General features: G+C 39.0%; 1 protein-coding gene and 2 long non-coding RNA genes across 7 annotated transcripts in view; 1 reads left to right on the forward strand and 2 right to left on the reverse strand.

Moving 5' to 3' along the window:
- NTNG1 (netrin G1) overlaps positions 1 to 26,278 on the forward strand; it is a 153,261-nt gene that overhangs the window by 77,510 nt on the left and 49,473 nt on the right. For all 5 annotated transcript variants that reach the window (XM_021404546.1, XM_021404542.1, XM_021404544.1 and 2 more), the window contains exon 4: positions 18,175 to 18,347. In XM_021404546.1, coding sequence (XP_021260221.1) covers positions 18,175 to 18,347 — 173 coding nt within the window. The remainder of the gene's footprint in view (positions 1 to 18,174; positions 18,348 to 26,278) is intronic.
- LOC110402453 lies at positions 172 to 8,193 on the reverse strand. Its single transcript, XR_002441094.1, has 4 exons — positions 8,135 to 8,193; positions 5,860 to 5,943; positions 5,623 to 5,749; positions 172 to 263 (listed from the first exon to the last, which is right to left on the reverse strand). It is a non-coding gene; the product is annotated as an uncharacterized LOC110402453 (long non-coding RNA).
- Positions 16,422 to 19,172, reverse strand: LOC110402454. The gene is made up of 3 exons (XR_002441095.1): positions 18,974 to 19,172; positions 18,844 to 18,889; positions 16,422 to 16,545 (listed from the first exon to the last, which is right to left on the reverse strand). It is a non-coding gene; the product is annotated as an uncharacterized LOC110402454 (long non-coding RNA).

The raw sequence follows: 26,278 nt of genomic DNA on the forward strand, positions 1-26,278 counted from the left end.
GGCAGAGCACAGCACAGCACAGCAGTTCCTTGACCTTCCTCAGGCAGGAACAGGGTGCAGAGATGGCAGGTGGGACAGGGGACAGAGCTGCAATATGAGAAGGCGTCTGTTTTGTCAGTGACCCACTTTAGGAAATGCTCCTTCCACACCACTCCAGCTGCTCATTTCTCACCATTTTCACTTTTCTTTTTGGTGATCATTACTCCTTCAATCATGTCGCACAAGGAGTCGCTGCCTGTGTGGCTCAAAAGAGGTATGGAAACCTTCATCAGAAAAAGTAAAAAGGAGACGTGAGGAACAGAGAGAGAAAAACATGAACGTCTCAATTTTCAGTGAAAAATAAACCTATTATTCTTAGTCAATGCAGAAAATTGCTTATCATTTAGAGGCTTCATTAAAGACACTGTGCTTATGGAAGCATGCCTTGTTTTCTTTGAAAACTCCTGAAATAATTCTTCCAGCAGGACAGCAAAACAGCAAGGAGCCAGTTACATTTTTAATCACTCGTGTCCCGTAGGAATTGCAGTCTGCCAGCAAGGGCAGCTCCTTCCCCTTTGCAACACAAGAAAAGAATTGAAAGATGGGAAACTGTGGTTCCAGGATGGTTTCTTACAGTTATTAATGAGCTAAAGATCAAAAAACCTGAGTGTTATTAACTGCTAATATTCTGCTCCTGAAAATGTTTAACCCAATTCACAACCTGTCTCTGAAAAAAAACAGTTTTCATTTCACTTTTTCATTTGATTTTTTCATACTTCTAAGTCATGAATGTGGACTAGAGAAACGGTTGGATGAAGACAAAAGGGAAAAGTAAAATAACTGTATATTTCTCTTCCACTGAACATATTTCAGAAGAAAAGGAGTAGTGGTGCTGCACACTCAGACCAGATGGCATTATGTTACCTTCTCATCAGTTAGTCACTGCAGAGGTGACCCACAATGTGGTGATTATTCCCTAGATTAGTCCTGTGATGTGAATGGCAGCAATTGCTTTATTTCTGATACATACAAATACAACATTTAAGATATGTATATTAAAAGATACCCCTGGACTTTTGTTTTTTTGACAGATAAAGAGTCACTGTATTGAGAGATGAAATTCTGCAATCTCTCTTTATTCCAGTGGTTCCTTTTGGAGAATAGGGAAGGCTTTGGATCTTGTGGTCTGTACATTTGCTTGTTTGTCTGTTAATGCTTCATAAAATATACATACTTGAAGTAGGAGAGAGGCAGCAGAGTGATACCACCAGAATGACAAAGAGTTGAAGTCAATTCCAAACATAGGCAAAGTCTATTAACATAGTTCATTGGTTTCCTTACTGCATGGTCCTACCCAGATTTCAACTAACATATGCACAGTTAATGTATAGCTGACATTCAGCCTGTCTGTGAATTGCGGAGAGATTTATGCTCTTCCTACTCCCAGAGAAAAGGTTCTGCAATTTAAAGTGTGCTGAATGTATGCTGTAACAGGAGGAAAGCTTTTGCAAATATTGCTGCAATACAAACATAATTAATAGAACATAAAGTACAGTCTCTCCCTATCCAGGAGCCTCACAATCATTCATAACTCTTAAAATGTGTACTTTTTTATATCCTCATTTGCTTACCACGTTAAAAAAAAAAAATCAGATTTGAAATTTCAGCTGCCATGGGAAGTAGGTGAGGCTTCATCTTGAGAGTCTTGTGGCAGCAGCCAAGAGCACTTGTTCCAGCCTAGCAGCCACAAGAGCAGGTACCAATACGACCAAGAGGTGTACCACTGTTTTGTCAATGCGTTATGGAGTTCTCAATCTACACTACATTTAATTCAAGAGGAGCCTGTTACAAACTAACTTTTCTTACTTTAAAAAAAAAAACAACCTTCTGTATTTTCAGGGGTAGGCTTTGTACCTGGTAATCATGGAAGAGATTATCATAGAAGTGTAACACTGAAAGAAAACACAAGCATGTTTTCCATAGAAGAAAAAATGGAATTAAGATGTTGTATTCTGAAAGATACGTTCAACTTCTGTTACAATAAGTTTGGACAGGTGCCAGAAGCTTGTTCCCTTTGTGATAGTGTTATATGGCCACTAAGTGATTTGGCTTAGCCAATTTGCTTGTACATCGTGACAAAACTGTATATAGGATTAAATCCACAAAGTACTGCGCTTTTACTCTTTTGAGGTTTTCTGTGCAACATGAAAGCAGAGAACAGCTTTAACAAGATCTGGGTGCCCTCATGAGTCCGGTGTAATCCTCCCCTCCCAGCTGCGTGGGTCACTAGGAGGAGATAAAAGAAGAGATGAGGAAAGGAGATGAGCAGTAATGGTAGTGATAGGAGGCCATGGCTGCTATGGGCACCATCTTGAATCCCAGTGGAACTGTCTCCTTGCTCCTCTTTTGCAACTCTCAGTGTTTGCCAGAGAGAACACCAGCACTGGAATATATCAGACACAAACACTCACTCCTTCATCCCCAGAAGTACTGCTTATGAACCTATGTCATAACAATGTGGCTATTATCCTTTTCTTCTTTTTTTCTTTAATGTATTTGTGTAATTCAAAAGGTTTTCATAATTACACTAAAGTTAATTAAGGAGATAAAGCTCTGTGCAATGCAAGAGTTCTTGTTAGGGTCCTTGCTGGACACCTTGTCCCTTCCTGCCAGTCAGGTCTTTAGGGCAAATCCCTCTTCTTTTCCCTGGATGGCATCTTTCTGTTGGTGTGTAAACAAAACTGAGCAGCGGTCTCCTGCCCATGGTCTGGGGAATGCTTTAAGGTCAAAAATTGTCACTCACCATCTGACCGTGCCCCAGAGACCATCCTGCCCATAAGGCATCTTTCTACATCTGTTCTTCACAATATACTGCTGCTTGACAAATGGGTGCTGATGGACAGTCCTGTGTTAATAACAACTTTGTTTTTCAAATCTAGTTTCTTCCTCTTCCTACATCTGTTAGTTCTCTGGTACTGTTCATAGATCTATGCATTTTTTTACTATGCGTATATATACACACATACATTTTACTTCCAGATTAGCTCAAATAGTCTATGAGAACAGAAACAACCCATACATTTCCATTCAAGTTTGAGGCTGAGGAAGCCTGCCTGACATTTCAGGGAAAAGGATAAAATTTGTATAGGATTTTAAAAGCTGTGTTAGGCAAGATAGAAATGCAAAGGTTTATTCTTCAGTATAAACATATACTGATTGTTTTTGTCAGCAGTATTTTGCAATTGCTTTTCCCTGTGACAAGTTTACATTATTCATAACTTACAATCTATTCCTTAAATTTTCAGTTCTAACAGTTTCTTGGTGGAGGTCGCAGAATATGAAGTATTGATTTGAAATATTTGAAATATAAATGAAGATGTTCAGTTCTTCTATTACATGCAATGTTACAGTCACAGAATCACAGGGTTTGGAAGGGACCTCTGAAGATCACCTGGCCCAGCCACTGGCTAAAAGAGGTTCCCTAGGGTAGCTTGCACAGGAAAGCATCCAGGAGGGTCTTGAATATCTCCACAGAAGGAGACTCCACAGACTCTCTGGGCAGCCTGTTCCAGTTCTGTATAACCCTCAAAGTAAAGTTTGTCCTCATGTTTGTATGGAACTTCCTATGTTCCAGTGGGTGCCCATTGCCCCTTGTTCTGTCATTAGGCACTGTTGAAAAGCGCCTGCCGCCATCCACTTGACTTCCACCCCTTAGATACTTAAAAGCATTTATAACATCTTCCCACTGTCTCCTCTTCTTGAAGGCCACAAATAATCACTTGTTTAGTCTGACATTATACGATAGTCTTAAGACCTTAGTTTAAAATTACAGGTCCTTTGTCACTTAAACTTAGGGAATCATATCAAACAGCATCATTAACCCCATTTCACAGAGGAAGACTTGCATAGTCTCTTGTCCCATGGCACATGAATTTGGGGCTAGAGCAAGTACTGAGCTCAGTGGCAGAACTATTTTGGCACTGGAGGAAGAGCAGATAGCACTGGTGGTGGTGGTATGAGTGGCAGACCTCTCCATATATGTCACCTGTTCATACATATGTCCTGGTTGCTGCCCCATGACAGTGCCAGAAACAGTCCTCTCCTGTTCTTCAGCTGAGATTTGTGAGCTCCTTTCCAGCTGCACCTGGTAAGTGAGTGAGCGCCTAGCTCTGGACCTCTGGGAGGACCAGGTTGTCCATGAGGAGCCATAGCCCTAGAGTGTCTATTATGCTACTGCCTTCACATTTATCTTTGGTAAAAAAAAAAAAACATTAAATTTGATCCATGATACTGTCTATCTCATTTTTTTTCTAATAGTAAAGTATATAGTCTTCTAAACTTCGAATAATTCCACTGACTTTAGTAACATAGAATGTTTTCAGAATCTAGCCAATTTAATGGCTTCAAGACAACAAGAAGTATCATCTATAATTAAACAATATTCATAGGGTATTTCTGCAAAAGAAAACAAGCTCTCAGCTATATAAAGTTAGCAACTGAAAGGCAGTAGGTGAAAGAATTATTTTCCAGAAAAGATACAGTTAGAATCTTATTTCCTGAATAGTTTAAAATTAGTCCCAGCAAACAATTTGACTATGCTGTATTGTTAGACTAACAGGACTAGAGATAGGGTGACCCAATACTTCTTTTTTGGTTTATAAGGTGCCTATGGGAAACTAAGTTGCTTTTGGCATACCTCAAGCACAATGCACATACACAAACCACTCTTTTCTCATCTAGTTCTTTTCAGCAGCAGAAAAAATAGATATTTTTGAAGTATAAATAATTCACAAGAGCAACTTCTGTTAGTGATGGATAAAATATTTTCAGAATTCAAGCCACAGTAATGGAAACTTTTTACTAATTTTTTTTAAACCTCAAAAAAAAAGCACAATTTTAGCTTTGGAAATATTTTTGTTCAAAAATTTAAAACCTGAAAATAAACCACACATTTCATTTCATTTGACACGAGTGATTTTTTCCCCCATTTTTTTTTTCAGTTCAGCCAGTGAACTGAAAAATCAATTATTCTCACAGCTCTACTGGCAAATAATTCTTATCATAATAATTCCAGAAGGAATTATACTGTGACAAGGAGCTTATATTATATGGAATTTGAAAGTTAGAAAATGGAAGCTAGCATGATAAACAAGGAGAAATGTTCTGTTCAGTTTTGTCACTTTTCTTTTTCAAATTATGACTTCCAATCAAGATGAAAATAAGAAGAGAGAAAAAAAGAGAAAGGGAATAGTTTTCTATGTTTTAAAGTGGATTTGGAGTGTCTATTTTGATGATAATAAGAAACATCCACTTCCCAGTTATTGTAGATGGAGCTGTGAGTCCTAAGCATTTTGAAAATCAACCCTAACGTAACTCAAGAAAACACAAGAACAAAGCCACTTTTGAACTATTTAGTCAGATTCACTTGCTCTGAACAGTTAGTTTTGCAGCTTGTTGTTTTGATAGTTTATTCATGAATATCTCAGAACGTACTCCAGAGAGGAACATAGGTGCTTTGAAAAAGAAGAGGTGTTTTTGAAAAGAATATGGGTGCTTTATCATTAGCCCTGAAGTTCAGCAAAATGATTTTTCAGAAAGAGATTAATTAACCCGCCCGTGTAGTAAGTCTTTTCTTCTCCTTACCCTTTATGAGCGGCATCAAAATGAGTTTCCATTCGACTACATCAAGAACAAAGCTGGGATGATGCAGCTCTTGCACGGAGAATGCCAGGTGCTTTTCTCTTTCTGGCAACGCATAGCAATGGCAGCACTGCAGAGGGAGGGATACAATTCAAAGTCCTTAAACTCTACCAACACTTAGCAGTAAGTTCAAAGACAACAAGCAGAACAGCAAAACCAGAGTGGTAGGACCAATCTCACCTGTGTAAAATGGGCTCTTCAGAGTGGTTGCAGCAATGATTCTTGGGCAGTGGTTTCTGTACAGATGAGGAATCAAGTATAAACCTGAAAAGAGGAAATTTGAGCTAGTTCTCAGAATCAAGTGTTAGTTTTAGGCTAGGTTGTGTATTTACAATGCAAAACTAGAGTACATATTTACCGTTTAAAAATATCTACCAAGTCAAATGCCAAGAGAGTTGTTTCAGGATTCTCAAAAGAGAACAAAATGAATTCCACTTCTGCTAAGCAGAAGCCAATCAGAGAAAGGCCAGGGGAGAATGTTCCTCACAAAACCCTGGCATCAGGAGCAGCAGAAAGGCCTTCCCTGTTATTGACCATGGTGGGAACAGAACAGAGCTATTCACTGCTCTCAGAGAGGTCTCTCTTTCTCCAGTGAGACCTAGCACTGAATAGGACATGAGCGTGGTGGGCCCTAAACACCCCACCTACTCCTCCTGTGTCCCTGCACGTAGGGCCCCTGCCCTGCTTGATGCTGTGGGGGCAGCCGGAGCCCCAGCAGCCCTCGCTCCATGCAGGGGACACTCAGCCAAGACGGTGGCATTTGGCATCAGCACGATGCTGTGCTCCCCTCCTGAGGATCAGTCCCCCGGGGACCGTACCAGAGGCAGCCCGTTACAGCCCATCCGTCACTCTTCTATATATATCACTCTGCAGCACTAACTACCGGGGGCACACTCAAGCCTTTAAATGAGTTCATAGGAGGTCTCTTAAACAGAAATGCTTTAAAATCTTTTTGAAAAGAGCAACAGATGTACTGCTTCGCAGAACTGGTTTCCCTGGTGTGGAATTCTGCGCACACCACGGATATTTTTATGCTGCTTTTCTCTATTATAGTCCTCAAAAAGTTACAGCAGTCAGTATGAAATTAACCTTGCTTGTTTCTCATGTAGCAGAAATGTTGCTCCCTGACAATGGCCTGTGAAAACACTTTATTCCCTACTGTGACACAATAGGTGCTGCATCATGAATCTTTCCTTATGCTGAAGAAAGTAAAGGTATTTCTGCCTCTCACACGTCTGTCCAGCATTAACTGTTGCCAGAAATTTGTAACAGCTTGCTTTGCATAATTCTGCCTAAGAGAAGAAAGGGTTTTTCCCCCACTGCAGAGAGTTAAGAAAGATTTTTGAATGGTATTGTAAGCGTGTCCTCCTGGACAGTAATTTAATGTCCACAATTTTAGACCTCCCACACAAGAAATTGTTCCTTTTCAGCGGTACGCTGGGAAAAAAAACTTCAGGGTACCAGCTGGCAGCTGATCCTGTGAAACCCTACTTCCAAATAAAGACAGGAAGCTTGGTGCAATTGCTAGCAACTTAAAGCAGCTTTCCTGGGATTGCTGTTAAGCAAATGTAAGACCAGTATTAATTATTATTTAAAACAAAAAATGGTCTATCAATGAAGTTAAGACCAGTGATATGCAATGCAGTGCTAGTACCTTCAAATCTAACGTACAGATTTGCATCAGAATAAAAGGGAAAAGAGGAGAAACAGTGACTCCTAAAGACTCTCTAACTTTTGCTGAGTTTGTTACACTATAAAACTTCATAGTGCTACCTTGTTGTACCTTTCATCTGAGGCTTTTCCATCATATTCATGACAGTCTTAGCAGGTTATGGTACAGACCAGTTTGTTATACGTAACATAACACAGAATAGCATAACAACAAGAGTTCTTACAACATAGTGCTTAAATTCTGCTAGGTGGTTGTATTCCTTAACATTTTTGCACCATCAGGCCAACAACGACACAGTACTGGCAAGCAAGGTACTACCAGAACAAGCACCAGCATTGCTGGTGCTGCCAACTGAGCAATCGTTGCTCAGTTATGCTACAAGAAATCATCATTATTAATGTTCGTCTCAGTGAGAGATTTTGCTTCCTTTCCCAGAGAGGCATGACTACCCTCAGTTTTGGCTTCCCTCAGGTAGATAATAAAAGCTTCCTCTTTCTGTGATTAAGTGCTGCAGCAAAATAGATGCACAGAAAAAAATTCATAACATACCAACATCCTACCTTCTCAACAGTCATGGCCCTAAAAGGATGTCACACCTGGACTTCTCATCTTCCACTGACTCCCAGTTTTCATCCCACGCTCTCAATTGCCATTACCGTGTACTCAATTCTAAAAATACAGCGAGTCTAGAATAATACGAATGAAAGCTGGGAACAAATTAGGCCACATTTCAGAAAGTATAAACATAATTTCATTGATTCTAGTGGAACCAGATGGACTTACATCAGCTTCGAATCTGTGTTCATGGGTGAAATAATTTGCGGAACACACTGCTGGCAAACTCTTGCAGATGTTCTAGCCGCTCTCTCTGTTGACACGTTTCCATGAAAACTAATATCTCTGAAGAAAAGGAAAAAAAACCTGAGTATTTGGAAAAGTGAAGGAAGTTAGTTCTCTGTAGCAGCTAACAACAGCTCCCTTTTTCAGGCAGATGTTTCAGCTTTAACACTGAGATACCTTAATGAGTGGCCTTATACGGACTCAGAAAGAAACACAGGGGTATCACTGGTGTTATCCTACTCATAGCAAATTTTCCTACTGTACTCACATCAAGAAGATCCTCAAGCACATTTGTGGGTTCTCAGCCTTAGTAAGGTATTTGGTAGGAATACATTAAGTAGTATCTCCCTTCCTTTCCTGAATTGAACTGCTTTCTGAAACTTAAAATCTTTTTTATGCAGCTGTTTACAAGAGAATGTGAAATGTGAATTAGAAAAAATGTTCAGCCATTCCACTTGGCTAGGTGTATCTAAGTATCTAATGTTAAATATAGGTGTTTCTAGTGCAGCAGACTGAAATAACTCAAAATTAACTGTTCTTTTCTTTTGGGTACAAGCGTTGTTGGATTATTTTTACACTATGGACTTACAAGGCTGAAGTAATGGAACATTTTTGATCTGTTCATCTTTAAGGTTTTTATCTAGAATCAGAAATTTCAAATGCTTAACTGCTTAGGTGTTTATAAGACATTTAATAGACAATTGTAGCCATTTTATGTTTGAGTTCTGAGCATTGCTGATCTAGCCTGTAAATATTTTTAGTTAGTTTTCAATTGCCTCTTTTCACTTTGAAGGATGCCATCTAGCAAACTAATGCTTTTCAGAAATATTTACAATTTATTTGGTGATATGAGGTTAAACATCATAAAAATTCCCTCTCTAGTCTACAGCTTCTCTCTATGAGGAGAATACAGTGATGAACAGGGAGAGGACTGTATTTGTTTTGGCTACTTTTTTATCAGTGTAAAAGATTTTTCTGGCATGGATGAAAACTAACACTGAAATCTTTAAAAAAATCCTTTCAGTGAGTGTTTTACCATCATGGAAACAGAAGGTTCCAGCCTTTGAATCTTTGTAATTTGCTGTTTATTTTTTATTTTGGCTTAATAATTGAACTGGTCAGCTGCTGAAGCAGCACTTTTTTTTTTTTTCCATTTTCCCATGATAACATCACATAAAGCAAAATCTATTGGATTGTGCTTTTATGGAAGAAGAAAAAAGGACTCTGATGCCAACACTTTGTATGCTGAATGTAATGCCAGACATAAACCTCTGACAGCAGAGAAATAAAAGAAAATGGCAGTATATTGCCAAATAACTATCTTATTTATAAAATAAAAATACTCTGGGGAAAAAGCAAATGACAAAGGCAAGATTTTCATTGCAAGCCTCACTGCTATGTAAAATCGGTTCAACATACTAGTGTATTAAAACATAATATGAACTCTTCACACCATCAGAAAATCACATTTTTGATGCTTGAAAGATACTACTCGGTACGACATCTAGAGGCTTTTATTGTGTGCACTTCAGGTCTGTGCATAAGATACACGTTTTCATAACTATACATTAAAAATGCACTTGATAGTATAATCTGCTATTCATAGTCCTTTAGAAATACCAATTCTGATTTTGTTTCACTGCAATTTTGTTTTCCTGCAAGATCACTTTGATTTACAATAATAGCTCACTACAAAAACTGATGGCACCAAAGAACGCTCTGTGTAAAATTATATGACTCTCTCAACCATAAATCTCAAATATTTTTTGAAAGCCAGTATGCTCCCTTAAACCTACATACCAGACTGAGTGAATGGTCTGTGGAAGAAATGAAAATATTTTTTCAGTAAATGCAACTAACATTTCTGTAGATTCAATCTTGTGTACTCACCATGGCCCTAAATAAAGTCTTTGTGTTGTACATTATCTGAATTAGGAAGAAGATTGTACCAAAGCCAATCAGTTGACTCATATTTTGGCAGCAGGCCTTTTTTTCTAGCAGTGAAAATCCCAGGGTTTTGAGGTTAGGGAACTAGCTCCTTAGCAACTATATTTGTAATGATAGCAAAAAATATGCTGTCTTTGATTTTAAGATTATCATAAGCAGCTGGAGAATGCACACACAGCAGGAGAGCCCTGGGCTGCCGCTGGAGCAGGGCACAGGCTGTGCCCCTTCAGAAGGGCAGGAGCCGGGGCCTGGGGCCCCCAGGCAGAGCCGGCAACAGTCCCACTGCAGCATCCCCAGGCAGGCAGCATGCAGCTCCCAAACAGCATCCTCTGTTTGGGCTGAGGTGGGGATCAATCCGTGGCGAGCGCGTAGCTCTGGTTCCTATCAACTCACATTGAGCTTGGTGCTAGTCCCCATTCAAATAATCAGAACTTACTTACAGAAACATTCGCTAGCGTGTGAACACAATAAATACATTAATTGTTAAATGTAGCATTTGTGTGGTTTTAGTGTTGGGCTGGCTCAGTGCAAACAGCGGGCAATTGCAGGCCCTGCATGTTTTATTTTCTGTATGAGCCTTAGAAAGTCCTCTCTCCTATGGGAAAGGGAATTATGCTGCTCTTTTTGACTTTGTTTTCTTTTTTAATTTCAAGCTCTCCAAGCGCTTGGAAGTAGGCCACTGAGAAAGCAAGGCAAACATGCTCTCCAAGTCTGGGTTTTGCTGTTCCCCACTAGATATATTAAACTCATCTGAGGAAGAATAAGAAGCTATTTTCCCCAATTTTCCATACTGCCTGTGGGAATCTAATTCAATTTCCTCCCAAATTTAGCAATGAAAATAGCAAAGAATAAAGTTGAAGAGGTTTCTATATATCTCTGGATTCTAAAGTACTAAGGTGCTGTAGGATTATTGAGCACAGGTTAAACTTCTTTTCCAGCCACAAAGCTACTTACAGATTTAAGAAGCTTAAAATCCTGATCCAACATTAGTCCTTGCTTTGCAAATGAAAGAATAGTATATATACCTATATAAAGGTATTTTTGTTATCACTAAATTTTTTTTTATTCATTAATATTGCTGTAGCCCCATTCCACAAAGGAATCTTATTTGCAGCGGGAGATTATGACGTATTAGAAAAATTCAGGGAAAGGGGCATGGAAAAAGTCTTTTGACCAAATGCATTTCCAAAAATAAACAACTGAAAGAAAGGATACACATTTCATTACTCTCACTTCAGCATCTACATTTTAGCAGCAGACTACAGGGATTTTATTCATAACTTCCAGAAAAAAATGTAGTTCTTTTTTGGGCTTCTATTCTGTTCAGCAATGTGGACCTGACGTATTCAAAAAAAATAGAGAATAAAAACCAGAACTGACTTTTCTGCTTCACATAAGCTGGAACATTTGTTCAGCAGACATATTTGCAGCCAGACACCCAGGCCATTTTCTGATTGCCAACTGTCCTTCCTTGTTTCAACCCCTTTAGCTCAGAACTTCCTCAGATGGCTGGTCCCTGCGGTGAGAAGTGGTAGCCTAGATTGCAGTAATTATCTGTTACCTCTTTTATGTGTGTTCTCACTGTCTATTCCTCCACCCTCACAGAAATAAATTGGCCAGCAATCATTGTATTTCTTCACAATAGTCCCCTTTATCCATGTTTTCATCACTACAAAATCTGCTTCAATAGTAAAGCTGTGAAGACTTCTGTTAAGCTTTGGAAGTTGGGATAAGGACTGGCATGCTTTATTTTTATTTTTTATTCTTTGACATGACATGGAAAAAAATCCTATGATGTAATTAATAATAACATTCATTAGACACATTAAATTTCTGAGGCTGAGCCTGTAGGAAAACATGTTCCACTTATTACAAGAGATTTAAAGGGATTTGTGTTTTTTTCCTGTTGCTTACACTGTACATTCAACAGTACAAGAATTTTGGCACTTATCTGTACAGTTTTACATGTTATGACAAGTTTGTCTCATAAAATGACAAGGAAAATATAAAAGAAAAACAACCTAAATGTAAATTACAAAAGAAAAATAATTCAGATGCAAAGCTGTTTTTATCCCAAGTATTTCATGATACGTTTTAAAGATGCTTCAATTTTAACGTCCACTTTCTACTTTCTTGATCTCTTTCTCTTTCATAGCTGAGGTATCACTTAAAATGTATTTACAATAGGGAATTTCCATCTTTGTCTACATTATATTAGAAAACTGGATCTCCTGGTGAAGCCACCTCAAGGTCGTTAGTAACCTTGAGAGGGATGATGCAGACAGCAATGTTAACAGCTCTGGTGTCACACCAACCTCAGCCAGGTCCTTTCGGACAGCTGTGGCAAGGTGCTGGGAGCAGTTGCTAGCACTGGGGAGATGACTAAGGTGACTTCACTGCTAACAGTGTTTCCAAATGCCTACTGCAGGCAATGTCTCCCAGTGCTGAAACTGTGTAGGGACAGCACTTCACACTGTGTGTGCACCACGTTGTGTGGGCAGCACTATGACAAGTAAATCTTGGGCAAGCTTTCCTATGGGTGCAGAGCTACAGCACGTGGAAATGAAGGGTCCATGCAGAGGGCTTTGCAAGTTTGTTTTAAGATGATTTTATAAACTTTGGCTATGACCTAGAATGATCCAAAAATGTATCTAAGTGAGGAACATATGGCTAGCTGTAAAAAATGTATCAAAGAGCTTCTCTTGTCTTTCTTTTCCATGAACGATCCCTTCAACAATACCCTCATGTGACCCCAGTCTGTTGGTTGGCACTCACATGCAAGTGAATCAGCACGCTATTAGCAATTACTTTAGTGATATTTACAGCATTTTAATGTCACTTGTCTATATGTAAATAGAATCTGTGAGGAACGCAGCGCGCCCAGGGCTCCTTCTCCCACAAAAACAGAACTGTTCCTTGAACACTCCAGAATGCTTCCTACACCTTATATAACTGCCAAAAATATCACCTAAATTGCTCTATGACAAAATAATGAGTCTGTCAAAGATGAGTGGTCAGAAAAACAAATTTGTTCTCCTACACAATTAGGGTTTATAGCATCGGACAGCAATATCAGTCTCCAGCAATTCAAAATTGGATTTGCACATTGGAGGGAAATGTTGTGTGTGCTGTAACCAGGCTTCCAAGCAGGAAATGTCCCCACAGGTTGAACTGAAAGATGGGAAACCCCCGACCATAGAAACACTGGGAGAGAGATTTTCAAATGGAGGCGAGCATAGTGCAGACTCGGTGTTCAAATTCACAAGCTCGGCAATAAGCAATATCATTTGTAATGAGCATGTGCTGTATCTCAGAATAACACTTTGCCCTTTTGTGCTTCTTTGCCCTTAGATTGTTCGCCAGTGCAGTGCAAAGGTTGCTACATACATCCTCTTGCATTTGCCATACCTTAACCTGTATTCTCAAAACAGCTCCCTCAGTCATCCTTCACCAGCTCACATTCAAACCCGCTTGATTTGCCAAGGATTTGCTACCCACCCACTAATACCCAGTCATTATGTTTCTGGGCATGTGTACATCGTACCTTTTGAAGCACTTGACTTTTTTTCTGGATTCCAAGGAACTACGTAGGCATAAAATGCTGTCATCTGGTACTTGCTCAGTACACATAGTATGGAAGCAGAATTTTAGGTTTTCAGAACTTATCCATTCTTACACACGTAGCCAACTCAACCAAACCCTTCCAATGGAAGCATCTGCAAGGGTCATATGAAATTTTGGGTTTAATATGCTTTGTATTCAAAACTAATTAAGTGAAGTGAAACCTAGAATTTTCAGTAGTGATTTATCATCATGGTTGTTACCTTGCCATATAAGGTAATAAAATATTTCCTTGCCTCTGAAGCAAAAGGAAAAGTAAACTTCTTTGTTTAAAAAAAAAAAAAAAAAAAAAAAAAAAGGAGGAATCAGATGAGGGTCTCTGGTCTTGGGCAGCGTGTCTTCCATGGACAGCTGATGTCCACATCCTTCCTGTGATCTGGTGGGAGCACAGTTTGGCTGCCAGACCAGTGGTACTCTGCTGATTCAGTTACCTGAAATAGCTGAACTCTGGCTGTGCTTTGTTTTGAACTTACTCACAAACCAATATATCTCATCATAAGGGTGTTTTTCTTCATAGTCTACCTGGATGTTAGTTTTATATAACTGATCTCCTTTCTATAACCTCAAATATTTCTGTTTTCCTTACTGCTTATCCCTCAAAACAAAAGCAGTTTTTTATTGTACTCTAGTCATCTCCCAGCCCCGCTATGTACGTTTACCACTTTCATCCACCCTGTGTCCTTCAGGCACAGAGGGTATTTCTCTCCTTCTGCACAGCACTCCCTTTGAATTGTCCATACACACCTCTGACGAGGTCCCTGGGACAGACTGCCCATTTCCTAGCACAGCCTTCCTGAAAATAAATAAGTAAATAGATCAGTAAAACATCTCTCCGTATAAAGCACAGAATTTGTTATTAGGTTGTTTTCCCCATGGTACCCTCCAAAAGTATGTCCTGTTTGCTTTCCACAGTTGCTACTGGTCTCTTTCCATTTTAGTGCTTCCTGCACTTGACCCTCATTCAGGATTCAGCTGTGAATGTGCTGTAGAAATCATGATTAATCTCTGAGGTCTGTGAAGTGACATCAGCAAAAATTAGTGCAAGTGAGTTGAGAATCAGAGCCTGTGTGGGTCAATCCTCTGAATGGCTTTTTTTGTGCTTATGCTCCTTTAATTGTTATGTATAGTTAGTGATACAATATCTTCAGTTCAATTTCTTCGCATTTCTTTAATCTACAGGGTTTTTTTGCACTTGTATAACACTAACGATCACAAACCAAACCTAACTGTTATCTACCAGTATTCTGAAGTGCCAAGGATAATGGCTTTTGCCCCACATTGTCTGACTTCCGCAGTTTTTAAATTCACAATTGACATTTTAATAAAATGTATGTTTACACTTTAAGTAGTCCTTTAGAAAATCACAGTGACCACATCTTGCTCCTTACTCTCTTCGAAACTGTACATGGCTAGGCTCAAATTACTCTGAGGAATTTTTTTTTAGGATTCTATAACACTGTCAGCACTTTATGCGCTCATCTCTTGATGTTAGATTTTGACTATCTGTTCTCCGCTCACAACAGTTTTATATCAGTCCTTTATTTTTTCCATGATTCGTTTACTTTGTTTTATTTTGTCCACTTTAAATCATGCTCCTGGAAAGTTATACCTCCATCCTCACTTTTGTTTTTTTGTGGTGGTGATATTTTTTTTTGGTCATTTGTTTTTGGTGAGAAAGGGGAGTAGGCAGTTTGCTTTCCTTTCTCTTAAACACTGTATCCCTTGGAATTTTCTTTGAAGGCAAGATGCAGCTTCCTGGGTGATTCAGATAGGAAAGCTTTCGCATATATAAACATACACAAATAAATTAATTTGCAAAGAGGCATTGATTGAATGAATTGTTCTACAAATTTAAGACAGGAAGAGTCATTTAGCAAGTTTAGGAAGCTAAGAGGCTAAGATGACAATATTGTTTGGCTTTTTTATATGTGTTCTGAATGCCTATAATAAGGACTGATTTTTGTTTGTTTGTTTTTAATCTCACTTAAACTGGTTTTTAAATTTTGGAGTTCCCACCTGTTTTCACAAGCAAATGCCTTTTGGTGGTCACAGGCAATGCGTCCTGCAGAAACCCTTCCCATTGCTGTACTGTGCAGGTTCTGCCATTTGGACCACAGAACAGCTGCCACGTCATGGTGCCATGGCCCTGAGTTGAGAAATGCTTCTCTAAGAAATTCAGAAAGATGACACCAGAACAGCCAGCAGCGCTCATCAATGCTGTCTATGTCTTGGAAATAAGGAACAGGAAGGCAGCGGGGAGAAGGCAGCCTACAAAGAAGGCTAGGGTTAGGGAATGTGGAACATGAAAGGAAGTCAACAAGCATGAGGATTTGTAGGAACTGTTTGCATATGAATATATACATCCATGTATATACACACACAAAGCACATGCATTAAGAGAGGTGGGACAGGACTGGATAGAATCAGAGAGAGATGGAGAAGACCAGAGTCTGCCCAAGACTTACAATTATGCAAGCAGAACTGAAGAAGGGTCAGTTCAGCTCCTCAGGAACAAAGTAGAAGTATAGCATCTGATACATGCATACTTTTTTTCACAAGATTTTCTGACACAACCACTGTTGTTTTCACATGCTTGTAGAAGAGCTATGTACATTGGCACCAATTAGCAGATGCATCTACACTTATTTTCTCCTTACCAGTATGCAGCAGTCTTCCAGAGCCGTAGGAATTACCTCTTCTCTCAGCATCAGCTGGCTTTTTCTTTCTGCCTAGATCAGTTTGCTGTTTCTAACATTGATGAGTCCCTCCAATAACACAGAAATCTCCTGCAAGAAAGCCAATCAGTTCCTGTCTTCAGTGACTACACAGTCTATCCTCCTTCTTTCTCCTCTGATCCCTTCTTGTGTGTGTTATCATTGTACATCTCTTGTTTTCATAGTCCAGTGGGCAGTAAAACAACTCATCACCTTTCTTAATAGCAGCCCTATTTACCAAAAACTTGGAGCTCTGCATGACTGGCCATATCTCGTCCACTGTCATCCAGACAGATATCTTTCACCCTGCAATGTCTAGTCTTTGAAAATTTACCTTACAGTTGGTGTCGTCTTTAAGCATCAATATTTTGGAAATGACATAAAAATGAAGTGCACTTTTTTTTGTCTGGCACGTTTGATATATTTTGATAATTTCAATTTAAACAGTACCAATCCTGTTTTTCTTTAGAGTAAGTGTTGCTTAAATAGCAACAGTTTCATCTGCCTCATTTCTAGCACTGAAAAGGATGCTACACCATCTTCCGCATTATAAATTCTTGTGGATTCTCTCCAGCAGCCACTTATAACAACTGCAAGTTTGTTTTACCCTGGGGATATATATGTATGTGGCCGGTTGCTTCAGGTCATATTCCTTCCAAATGGAAGTCAGCTTGACAGCTGTTAATTTGCAGTTGGTCATTCCATGTGTTGTTTTGCTCTAATTATTGGTCAGTGTATGGAACAGGTGACAAATACCCACAGGAGAACCCTTTAAATCTCTAGACATACAATCATTATGAAAACAAGCAACCAGAGTCATTAAATACTAGTTTTCTGTCCAGCCCCAAACAGAAACAGATTTTAGCCATTTCCGACATGTATTGGAAAGGGATGGAAAAAAAGTAAAAACACCTTACTGTTTATGAAATTAGTTTTCCCATTCTGTAAGAATCCTAGTTTCAGGCAAAGAGAGGAATTAAGGGAAATACAATTGTTCAGGTAACAGATGCTGAATCTGATTTATGTAATGATTTCTTTTTTCTCAAGGTTTGTTTAGGTGCTATTTCCTAAATTAAACTTAGGAAACAATATTTCCTGTGACCTTCAGCTACTATAATTATACCAAATTAAAGCAAGGAAAAAAAATTTGCTTACTGAGTAAGACAGCACTTGCTGGACAAGAATGGCAAAACACCACTGAACTGAGCTTACGTTTCTCAAGGTTCCTTTCTCCCAAAGCGGGCTGATGTAGAGGATATTTAATTGAAGTCTGCTTTCTCAGACATCCATGGCCTATTCAGATCTTAATTTGGGCCAGACTCTCTAAGGACACAAAGAAATTATTTTGTCCCTGTGTGTAGCAAGCAATTCTTGAATTTTTGCAAGATTGTAGACCTGTCTGTAGAGAAAATTACAAATAATTTAGTTGATCTCAGTGGAGTTACATTAGTGGAAACAAGAAAAGATTCAGCATCTTGAAACCTTGGTGAAATTAGCACTGTTAAACTCGTTAGATCTGTGTGAGCTGATGATAATATAACATGCTGTTTGAGCAATATCTTGTGCTACTTGCTAGAACACAGTCACAACACACTGAGACAGAGTGACTGCCATAGGATGTGCTTTACTAAAACATAAGCCAAACTTAAGCACAGCTCTAAATGATATCCTACTTCTTTTATTTTTGCTGTTTAAAAATAGGTGTAAGTGCAACCTTCACGCTACTGGCTGTAAAGAAGAAAACAAAAGACTACTTTGTGAATGTGAGCATAACACAACTGGCCCAGACTGTGGAAAATGCAAGAAGAATTACCAGGGCCGACCATGGAGTCCTGGTTCTTATCTGCCTATACCTAAGGGCACTGCTAATATCTGTAAGTAATTCCGTAAAATAAGAATATTTCATTATTAGAATTCTGCCTATATCACAACTCTGAAGGAAGATTAATACTGGGAGAAGTTTGTCCTTTTTTATGATTCAATGCACGTAATTTGACAAGGCTAAAAGCACATTAATTGTAAGTATGCATCATCTGTGATTCTACATGCTTGTAAATATTTTGCATGAGAACTGCATGCTTGTATCCATGGACATATTCTTTGATACGGCACAGAAAGGGCTAAGGAACCAAAAAAAATTGCACCCTTCACATGAAAAAGCACATGTAGGGGAGGGAAACCAGCAGGAACGTCTGCAGCAGTGCTCCAGCTCATACACCCTTATTGCCTCTGGATTCGAAACACCCTCAGCACAATTTGTCAGATGAGGTCATTACTGATTTTTCATCCATTTAAGAAAATTTTAAAAATCTCAGACCAAAGCCTTGCTATTAATAACTATATCTAGAGGATGATAAAGGAATTTTGTACCTGACGTTGACCTGTAATCCGGATTCACATTCAATCTTGCTGATCTCTAAGAGGGAAAGTGAGAGCAAAAACTGCATTTTTACGTCTGCCCATTTCAAACGAATACACATTCAACAACTTGCATACTCACTATTTCATATATACTATTCCAAAACACTTGAATATCATCCAGAGGAAGTTACTGGCAGCTACATTTCCTGGTCCTGGACAGGATTAGGTCAAACAGAACATGGTGCTGAAAGAGAGGTTGCAAAGCATCAGTTCTCTTTTTCATGCATGTATGAAAAACACAATGATTCAAATTCCTCCCGAGTAACAGACTTACATTCCTTTGAAGAAAGGATTAAAGAAGATGAGAATAAATCACCAAACCTTTTGACAGAACTTACTAGCTTCTTTGAAGAAAAAAGTCCAGAGTTTTACTCTGATTAAAAGCAAAACATTTATTTCTATAATATTAGAATGTAACAATTTACTGAAAAGTTATGTAAGAGAAACAAAGCTATGTAATGCATTGAATGGAAGTTCAAAATCAGGAGAAATGTGCAGTGCTCAGAATGTTATCTAAGACTTCAAAGCAGCAGCTGTGAGGAATCAAGACTCAAAAACGAGTATCACAGGAAGCAGGACCTTATCAAGTTAAATGTGAGAGTAATAGCCCAAGTAACAAACCGTGAAGTGTGGGGGTATGAAATTATGATAAAATTCCTACTGAGCAAAAAAAAAGGAACCTTCAAAAAGCAAGGGAAAAACATTCTGTAAGAGAATTCTCTTTTCCCCATCTCGTAAAAAGTGAGCATTGCTCGCAGATTTAATACTTCAAAGTTTTGTTTGGAGAAAAATGGTGAGATTTACCAGCTTGATTTTATTTATGTACGTATTTGCATACATACACATGTGTACGCACATATGCATACCATATATATAAAAGCATACACACATATATATACACACATACATATATCATGCTGTCGCTGCGCCAGTAATCATCTGAACTGGGGACAAAATTCATCTGAAAGTAAAAATGGGGATCTTTCTACATACCATTTGTTATGTCAGTGACATCATTTTAAATCAGTTGAGCATACACCAAAACAAACAGTGGAACTGGCACACAGTGAAAGGTTGCTGATGCTTGATGAGACAACGTTCAACACTGAGTTCCATCATATGTACTATTCCATCAAAATCAAAAACCATTGCAAATAAAAGGAAGTATTTTCTATTTAATAATATTATCATTATTATTACTAAAGCCTTATGAAAATGTAACCTTATTTGGGCTGACCAGTGTTTCATCAAACCTCAAATCCTGACTTCAGCAGTGCTCACCAGTAGCAGTTTATAGAAAACTGAAAGAAGTAGGTGAATGTAGGAGGATTTTGTGCTTGCCTTTCCAGTTCTGAGCAGTGAAGAGGCTTTCTGCACTGGAGCCTCCTACAGTGGTTCTAGATGCAGAGGAGAGAGAGACAGCTGTCATAAATTTGATTTCAGTAGCATCTTACGGCAACACACTTTGCATTTTAAAGACACAACGAGTGAAAATGATTTCCTTTTGTTTGCTTTTTGTGTTTTTATTTGTTTAAGCCTTACCTCCTTTGGAAGAAACAGGGTATAATACAACCATATTTATTTGTTACAGTATTTATTGTTTTATGGACTTGGAATGTCCACTTCTCCAATCTATTTCCCAAATAAAGAATCCTAATCTATTTAATCTTGTCGTATATAAAAGCAACGTCACATCTCCAGTTACCTGTGCCATTCCTGCTCTCTTCTGGCTCTGTGATGACATTTTTTGAATTGGTGAGGTTAAAACTACACATCATGTTCTAGACATGAGCGTAACATGGATCTTTTACAGTGGCATAAAAGAGTGTCTGCTTTCTGTTTTGTTATTACATGGATCAGCCCTTAAGTCCTTTTTAAGAAGAACTGGTGTCACAGTGACAACATTTCTTCTGGCATCAAGGCTGACATAAGTGACAGGTTATATGTTACAGTTATTCGTTCAGAAATGTCATATTTGAGTTCCTTTAAAACACTTTTCTGGTGAATACAACCATATGGCAATTCTTATTGCTTGATATTACTTCTATCTTCTAAAACAACTTCTGGTGATGGGAGGCTTTTATAAATTCCTCAGTTTGTGAGAATGTCTCTAACCTTTGTTGTGAGCATCGATGCAAACAATTAATTTAGTATTTAGCATTGTCTATCTACCCAATCATCTTACTGTGAAGCCTTCTGCTTATGTGTTTATTTAAAATATATTTATATATTAAATTTAAGTCTGTCGCAAGTTGATTCTCCAAATACTGTCGTTTATATTTAGCTTGACAGATTTTTATGCTTTTTTTCCTATCTTTCTCAATTAACCTAACTTACACTTGTGAAGGGCATCTTTCTATAGACTTCTTTATTCTGCCATTTGGGTAGGTTTTGTTACGTTTCTAGTGAAGTTCATTTTTACCATTTAAATTCTTTTTTGATTGGTTCTACGTAATTATTCTGAATCTCTCATAGATTTTTACGTGTCTCTCTGTTGTCTGCATTACATTTATTTAGTTGTTCTTTTTGGCTTCCTTTTAACTAACTTTCTCATTTTTATCTGCTCACTCTGAAAGTTAAATATTTCTGCACTGGATTATTTTCTCCTTTTTCCTCTCAACAAGTACGTTGGCTTTCATTCCAGAAGTGGTTCTCTGATAACTGTTTCTTGAATCAGGTCCTATGCACAACTAAGAACTAAATAAGCTTCTCTTCTTGTGGGTTGTCTGATTACTTGCTACAAGCAGCAATCATTCATGGTATGTAAAAGCTTCATTTCATTGTCACTTCCTGATTTAATCCAGCATGAGTTGTGGCATAGGAATTTTTGCATTATTCTGTAATCTCTCTGCAGGGCCAGTGTAATTTCACTTACACTGTTGAGTTTGGTTCACCATCTCCATCAGGTGATCAGTAACGTAGCCCTAGCGCCATACTCTCCCTAGTCAGCCATAAATTCTGTGAACATATTGGTAGAATTAACTTACTTATCTAGCTTGACTCTAAACCTTCCTTGATACGGTACTTAAATTCCCCAGGGACACTATAATTGGTCCTCCATTTCAGCAATGTCCTTTGATTCTTTTCCACCTTCCAATTTTCAGAGTCTACCTTTTTCATCTAAGACCAAATGTATTTCATTTGGAATGGATTTGAAGCTTTCTTATTTTGTATGAGTGCTTAAAGAAGATACAATTAAAATGTAATTGTATAAATGAAATTTTTTGTTTTCACAAAATAAAGATTTCTCTGGATGTTCTCTGATATTAGGTAATTTGCTTAGATTCAACAAGAAGCCTAAGGACTGTTTCAAAATCTTTCCAAACTGGAATTGACATTGTTTCCACTGTCCTGATTCTGCCATTTTGGTAGCCAATAAGGCTTCCTCATACCTATTCAAGCTACAGCTCATGGAACACAAGAGCATTCTAGGCTATATTCCACTCATAATCTAAACCTTGATCTAAAGCTAATATCTGTATCCTTCTCATTTTTATTTAGTGTAAATTTTTTTTAGGAGAATGCCAAGCATTTTTCCCTGCTTTTTAAAGACATCAAATTCTTTGTTGTATACTGGCACTACTGCATAGCATTTATTTTATATTCTCACTCTATCTTATTGACTATTTTGTGATTACATTTATTCCCATGTGCTGCCACATTCTACAAATAGTTCATTCTGCAATATGTTTCGACACTCAAAGTGAACTTATTGAATTTCTCAGTACTTAGTATTACAAGATAGCTTTTCTCTCAGCAGTCGTATGTGTCTGACAGCACCAGTCCTTTTCTTCCTTCTGTTGTTTAGATCATCAATGGCACTTATGTTCTTTGCTCCGTCAGACAGAGCTGTCCGAGACTGTGCTGGGCTCCCATCCATCAAAGCCTGCTTGCTTTTTTGTCAGTCCTCCACAGCCAATAACCTGTACCAGAAATGCTCGACACTCAGCTAAAAAATGCCTCCCAGCTGCTACCTGACTTTGTGAATTCATAGTTCGACATGAAACAAAGGATTGACCAGGACACAAGGAACACTGGTGGATTTTTCATTCATCAGTTAGGCAGATAGTCTCAATCAGTTAACAGAATTTCTCCTGCAGTGGATCCCCCTCTGACAGAACAGCCTCTGTCTCAGCAGCACAGCCCTAATCCTCCCTGAACAGGAAAAGACTTATGAGGCATCACTGCAGCACAGCTGCCACAGAAACAGTTCTGGCAAAAAATAATGGCACTTAAAGTATTGCATTGATTGCCCTCATCTGTGTTCATAGCTTTTCCCCATGAATATTTGATGACACAAAGCCATCTTGAAGGACCAACATAAATGAAGTTGGCGAGGAGGTTGTATGATGGCATCCTGGCTTGTATCAGGAATGTTGTGGTCTAGGACTAGGGAAGTAATCTTGCCCCTGTACTTGGCACTGGTGAGGCCCCACCTCGAGTACCGTGTTCAGTTTTGGGCACCTCAATACAGAAAGGACATTGAGGCACTGGAACAGGTTCAAAGAAGGGCTGTTCGGCTTGTGAAGGGCTTGCAGAATATGCCCTACGAGGAGCAACTAAAGGAACTGGGGCTGTTTAGTCTGGGGAAGAGGAGGCTGAGGGGAGACGTTATTGCTCTCTTCAAATACCTGAAAAGTGATGGCAGTGAGAGCGAGGTTGGTCTTTTCTCACTGGTGACAGGTGACAGGACAAGGGGAAATGGCCTCAAGTTGCGGCAGGGGAGGTTTAGGTTGGATATCAGGAAAAACTTCTTTACTGAAAGGGTCGTTTAAGCACTGGAACAGGCTCCCCAGGGAGGTGGTTGAGTCACCATCCCTGAATGTGTTTAAAAACCGTTTGGATGTGGTGCTCAGGAACGTGATTTAGCGGTGGGTTGTTAAGGTTAGAGTAGTATGGTTAGGTTGCGGATGGACTTGATGAACTTGAAGGTCTTTTCCAACCTGAGCAATTCTATGGTTCTATGATACTGTGGCAGGCTTGTTATTCAGGAATCTACGTAGCAGGTATCCCTATGCCTGAAAAGATCCTGCAGTCGGTTGTCTTTTCAAGGCAGGCTCACATTGAAGATACAGTCTCATCTTCTAAGGGTCCCATTCTCTGAAGCATCAGGCAGGAGCTTTCCAGTGCCTGCTTTCATGAACGAAGTAGAGGATGTGGTCCTCCATGATCTCTGTGTGGAGGAATGGGGCATGCTTAAGAAGTAAAATATTGTTTCTTGACAATTCTGATAATCTTTCATAGAGAAAAGTAAAAAATGCAATCATACGTTTCAAAACAGCAAAGCATCTTATTGTTATCATACTGCATATTAATTTTGGCTCATTAAGCTTCTAGAAGATGTAAAGGCACGGGAAAATGCCATACACAAGCTGTATGAGGCTGGGAAAATTACTAGTGGAAGCAAAATCATAGAATATTTGTGGTAGGAAGACTGAGGAACAAAGAAGTGCCAAGAAAAGCTGTAAGTGACAAACTGACTTCCCTCCTACTGGTTGTCCACTGCAATGGTCAGCAGAATATTGCAGGTACATACCTAAAAAACAGTGCACTATAGGATTTGCCATATACATATACATTTTTTTAAATGGAGCTTTAAAACTTAGTCTTCAGCACTCTGTACTCTTTTTTTGACCCTGCTGAGTTTTTTATCTGCCCTGGTTATCGCTGCATCTGCGATATCATAACAAAGGGCACAAAAAGGTTTGATTCAGTAAATAACTTTCTCTTTCCCATTTATTCATGGTGATATTGCTTGGGAAAGCAGAGGTGGAGGATAAGAAGCTTCATCTAAATAGTTCTTTCTCTGTGAATTGAAAACTTTTCAATCTTTACAGAGTGAACAACTGCAAAATTAACAAACAGTAGCAGGAGTTCTAGGGCTCTCACAATAAAATGCATGCAAAAATTCCTCAGAATTATGTCTTTCACAATGTATGGCCCTTTGCCTGAATACAATTTGACAGTACACAAAAAGTTTACTTCTGTGATCATAACAGTCACTCCCTTTGATGAAGGGATTACGAGATGCTAGGTTCCTCCAGCTTCTCAGGGCTTTAAATTACTATAGAATTCAGAACTTCTAAAATTGGTACTGACGATCTGATATTGCGATCATGCCTCAGTGGAGAATTTACAAAGGGAAAAGACTCTGCAGGGAGTGCTGTCATGCTGCAGTACACATGTCCCAGCAAAACAGATCGGACGTGGCAGCCCTGCTCTGACTCACTGCCATGGAATTCAACTTTATATTTTGCTCCTCTTTAAGAGTCAAAATACGTGGTGTAGAGTGCAATTATAAGGACATCTCTTTCGTCAGAAAAGCTCTCACACAGCTTTGATCAGCAATTAAAGAGTCCAAAACTGCATTGTGTTATCTATTCTTGTATCTTCTCATACATTCATAGTAGGCAGTCTAAATTTTCAGTCTCTAGGCTGCATTCACCTCACCTGGATAATTCTGGGTGACACTGGCTCCCTGAATACGTGATCCACAAACCAGCTGTAGTGCTCTGATAGCAGCATGAGCCTGTCCCTGGCTCCCCATCATATGGCAGGAGCACATCCAGCCTTGCGATGGCAAAGGCAGAGAAGCCCATGGGAAAGAGAGCAGCCAAGATTGAGTTGCCAGAATAATTCCTCCATCCCAAATGCTCTCTTTGCCCAGGAAGACACACAGCCTGGCTGCATTACCTGCTCTGCTGGCAGGAAGCATGCAAACACGTTGACTGTAAGGGCGATAAGAGGGGCTGCAGCATATGGCCTGCTCTGGGACTGTAAGCTGCAGCATGGCCCTTCTCACTGAAAGCTTGATGCCATTCCTTTGTGTTATGCATTCCATACTGACACAATCTGTACAAGAAATCTAAAACCTGCTTTCTTTGCAAGCATCCAATTTGTGGAGTTTTTTTCTCCGATTCTCAGTAGTCAGCTACATGGTGTCTAATCGCTAAAACAACCCATTTCCTGATAATGGGAAACAAGAAGATTACAAGGCAGATGCAGAAGACCATATGCAAGGAAATCACCAGATTTTTTCTCTCACGTAACGTGTGCATATTTAGACTCACTTACAGTGAGCATGCAGTATATCAAACCACCATCCTCAAGTCAAGTCAAAAATAGTAAATAGGATCAGAGACTTCTGTCATGTTCACCGTTTTGGGGGCAGGAGCTACCCTGGGTCTTTCCTCAGTACAAGACCCCCCATTACCATAACCATCCCAGTGATTCCAAGTGGAAGAAAACTTAAGACTGAACATTGCTTTGGTTTAACAACTCAATATTCGTAAATGCAGTCACTCATATTATTCATTTAGCAGAAGAGAGTTCTGCTTGGTTGATCTATCTCTGTAACGTCTTCACATCGTGTCACTGGGAAGGG

Source organism: Numida meleagris, chromosome 7 (assembly GCF_002078875.1).
Source record: "Numida meleagris isolate 19003 breed g44 Domestic line chromosome 7, NumMel1.0, whole genome shotgun sequence".
In the NCBI taxonomy this organism is placed as follows: domain Eukaryota; kingdom Metazoa; phylum Chordata; class Aves; order Galliformes; family Numididae; genus Numida; species Numida meleagris.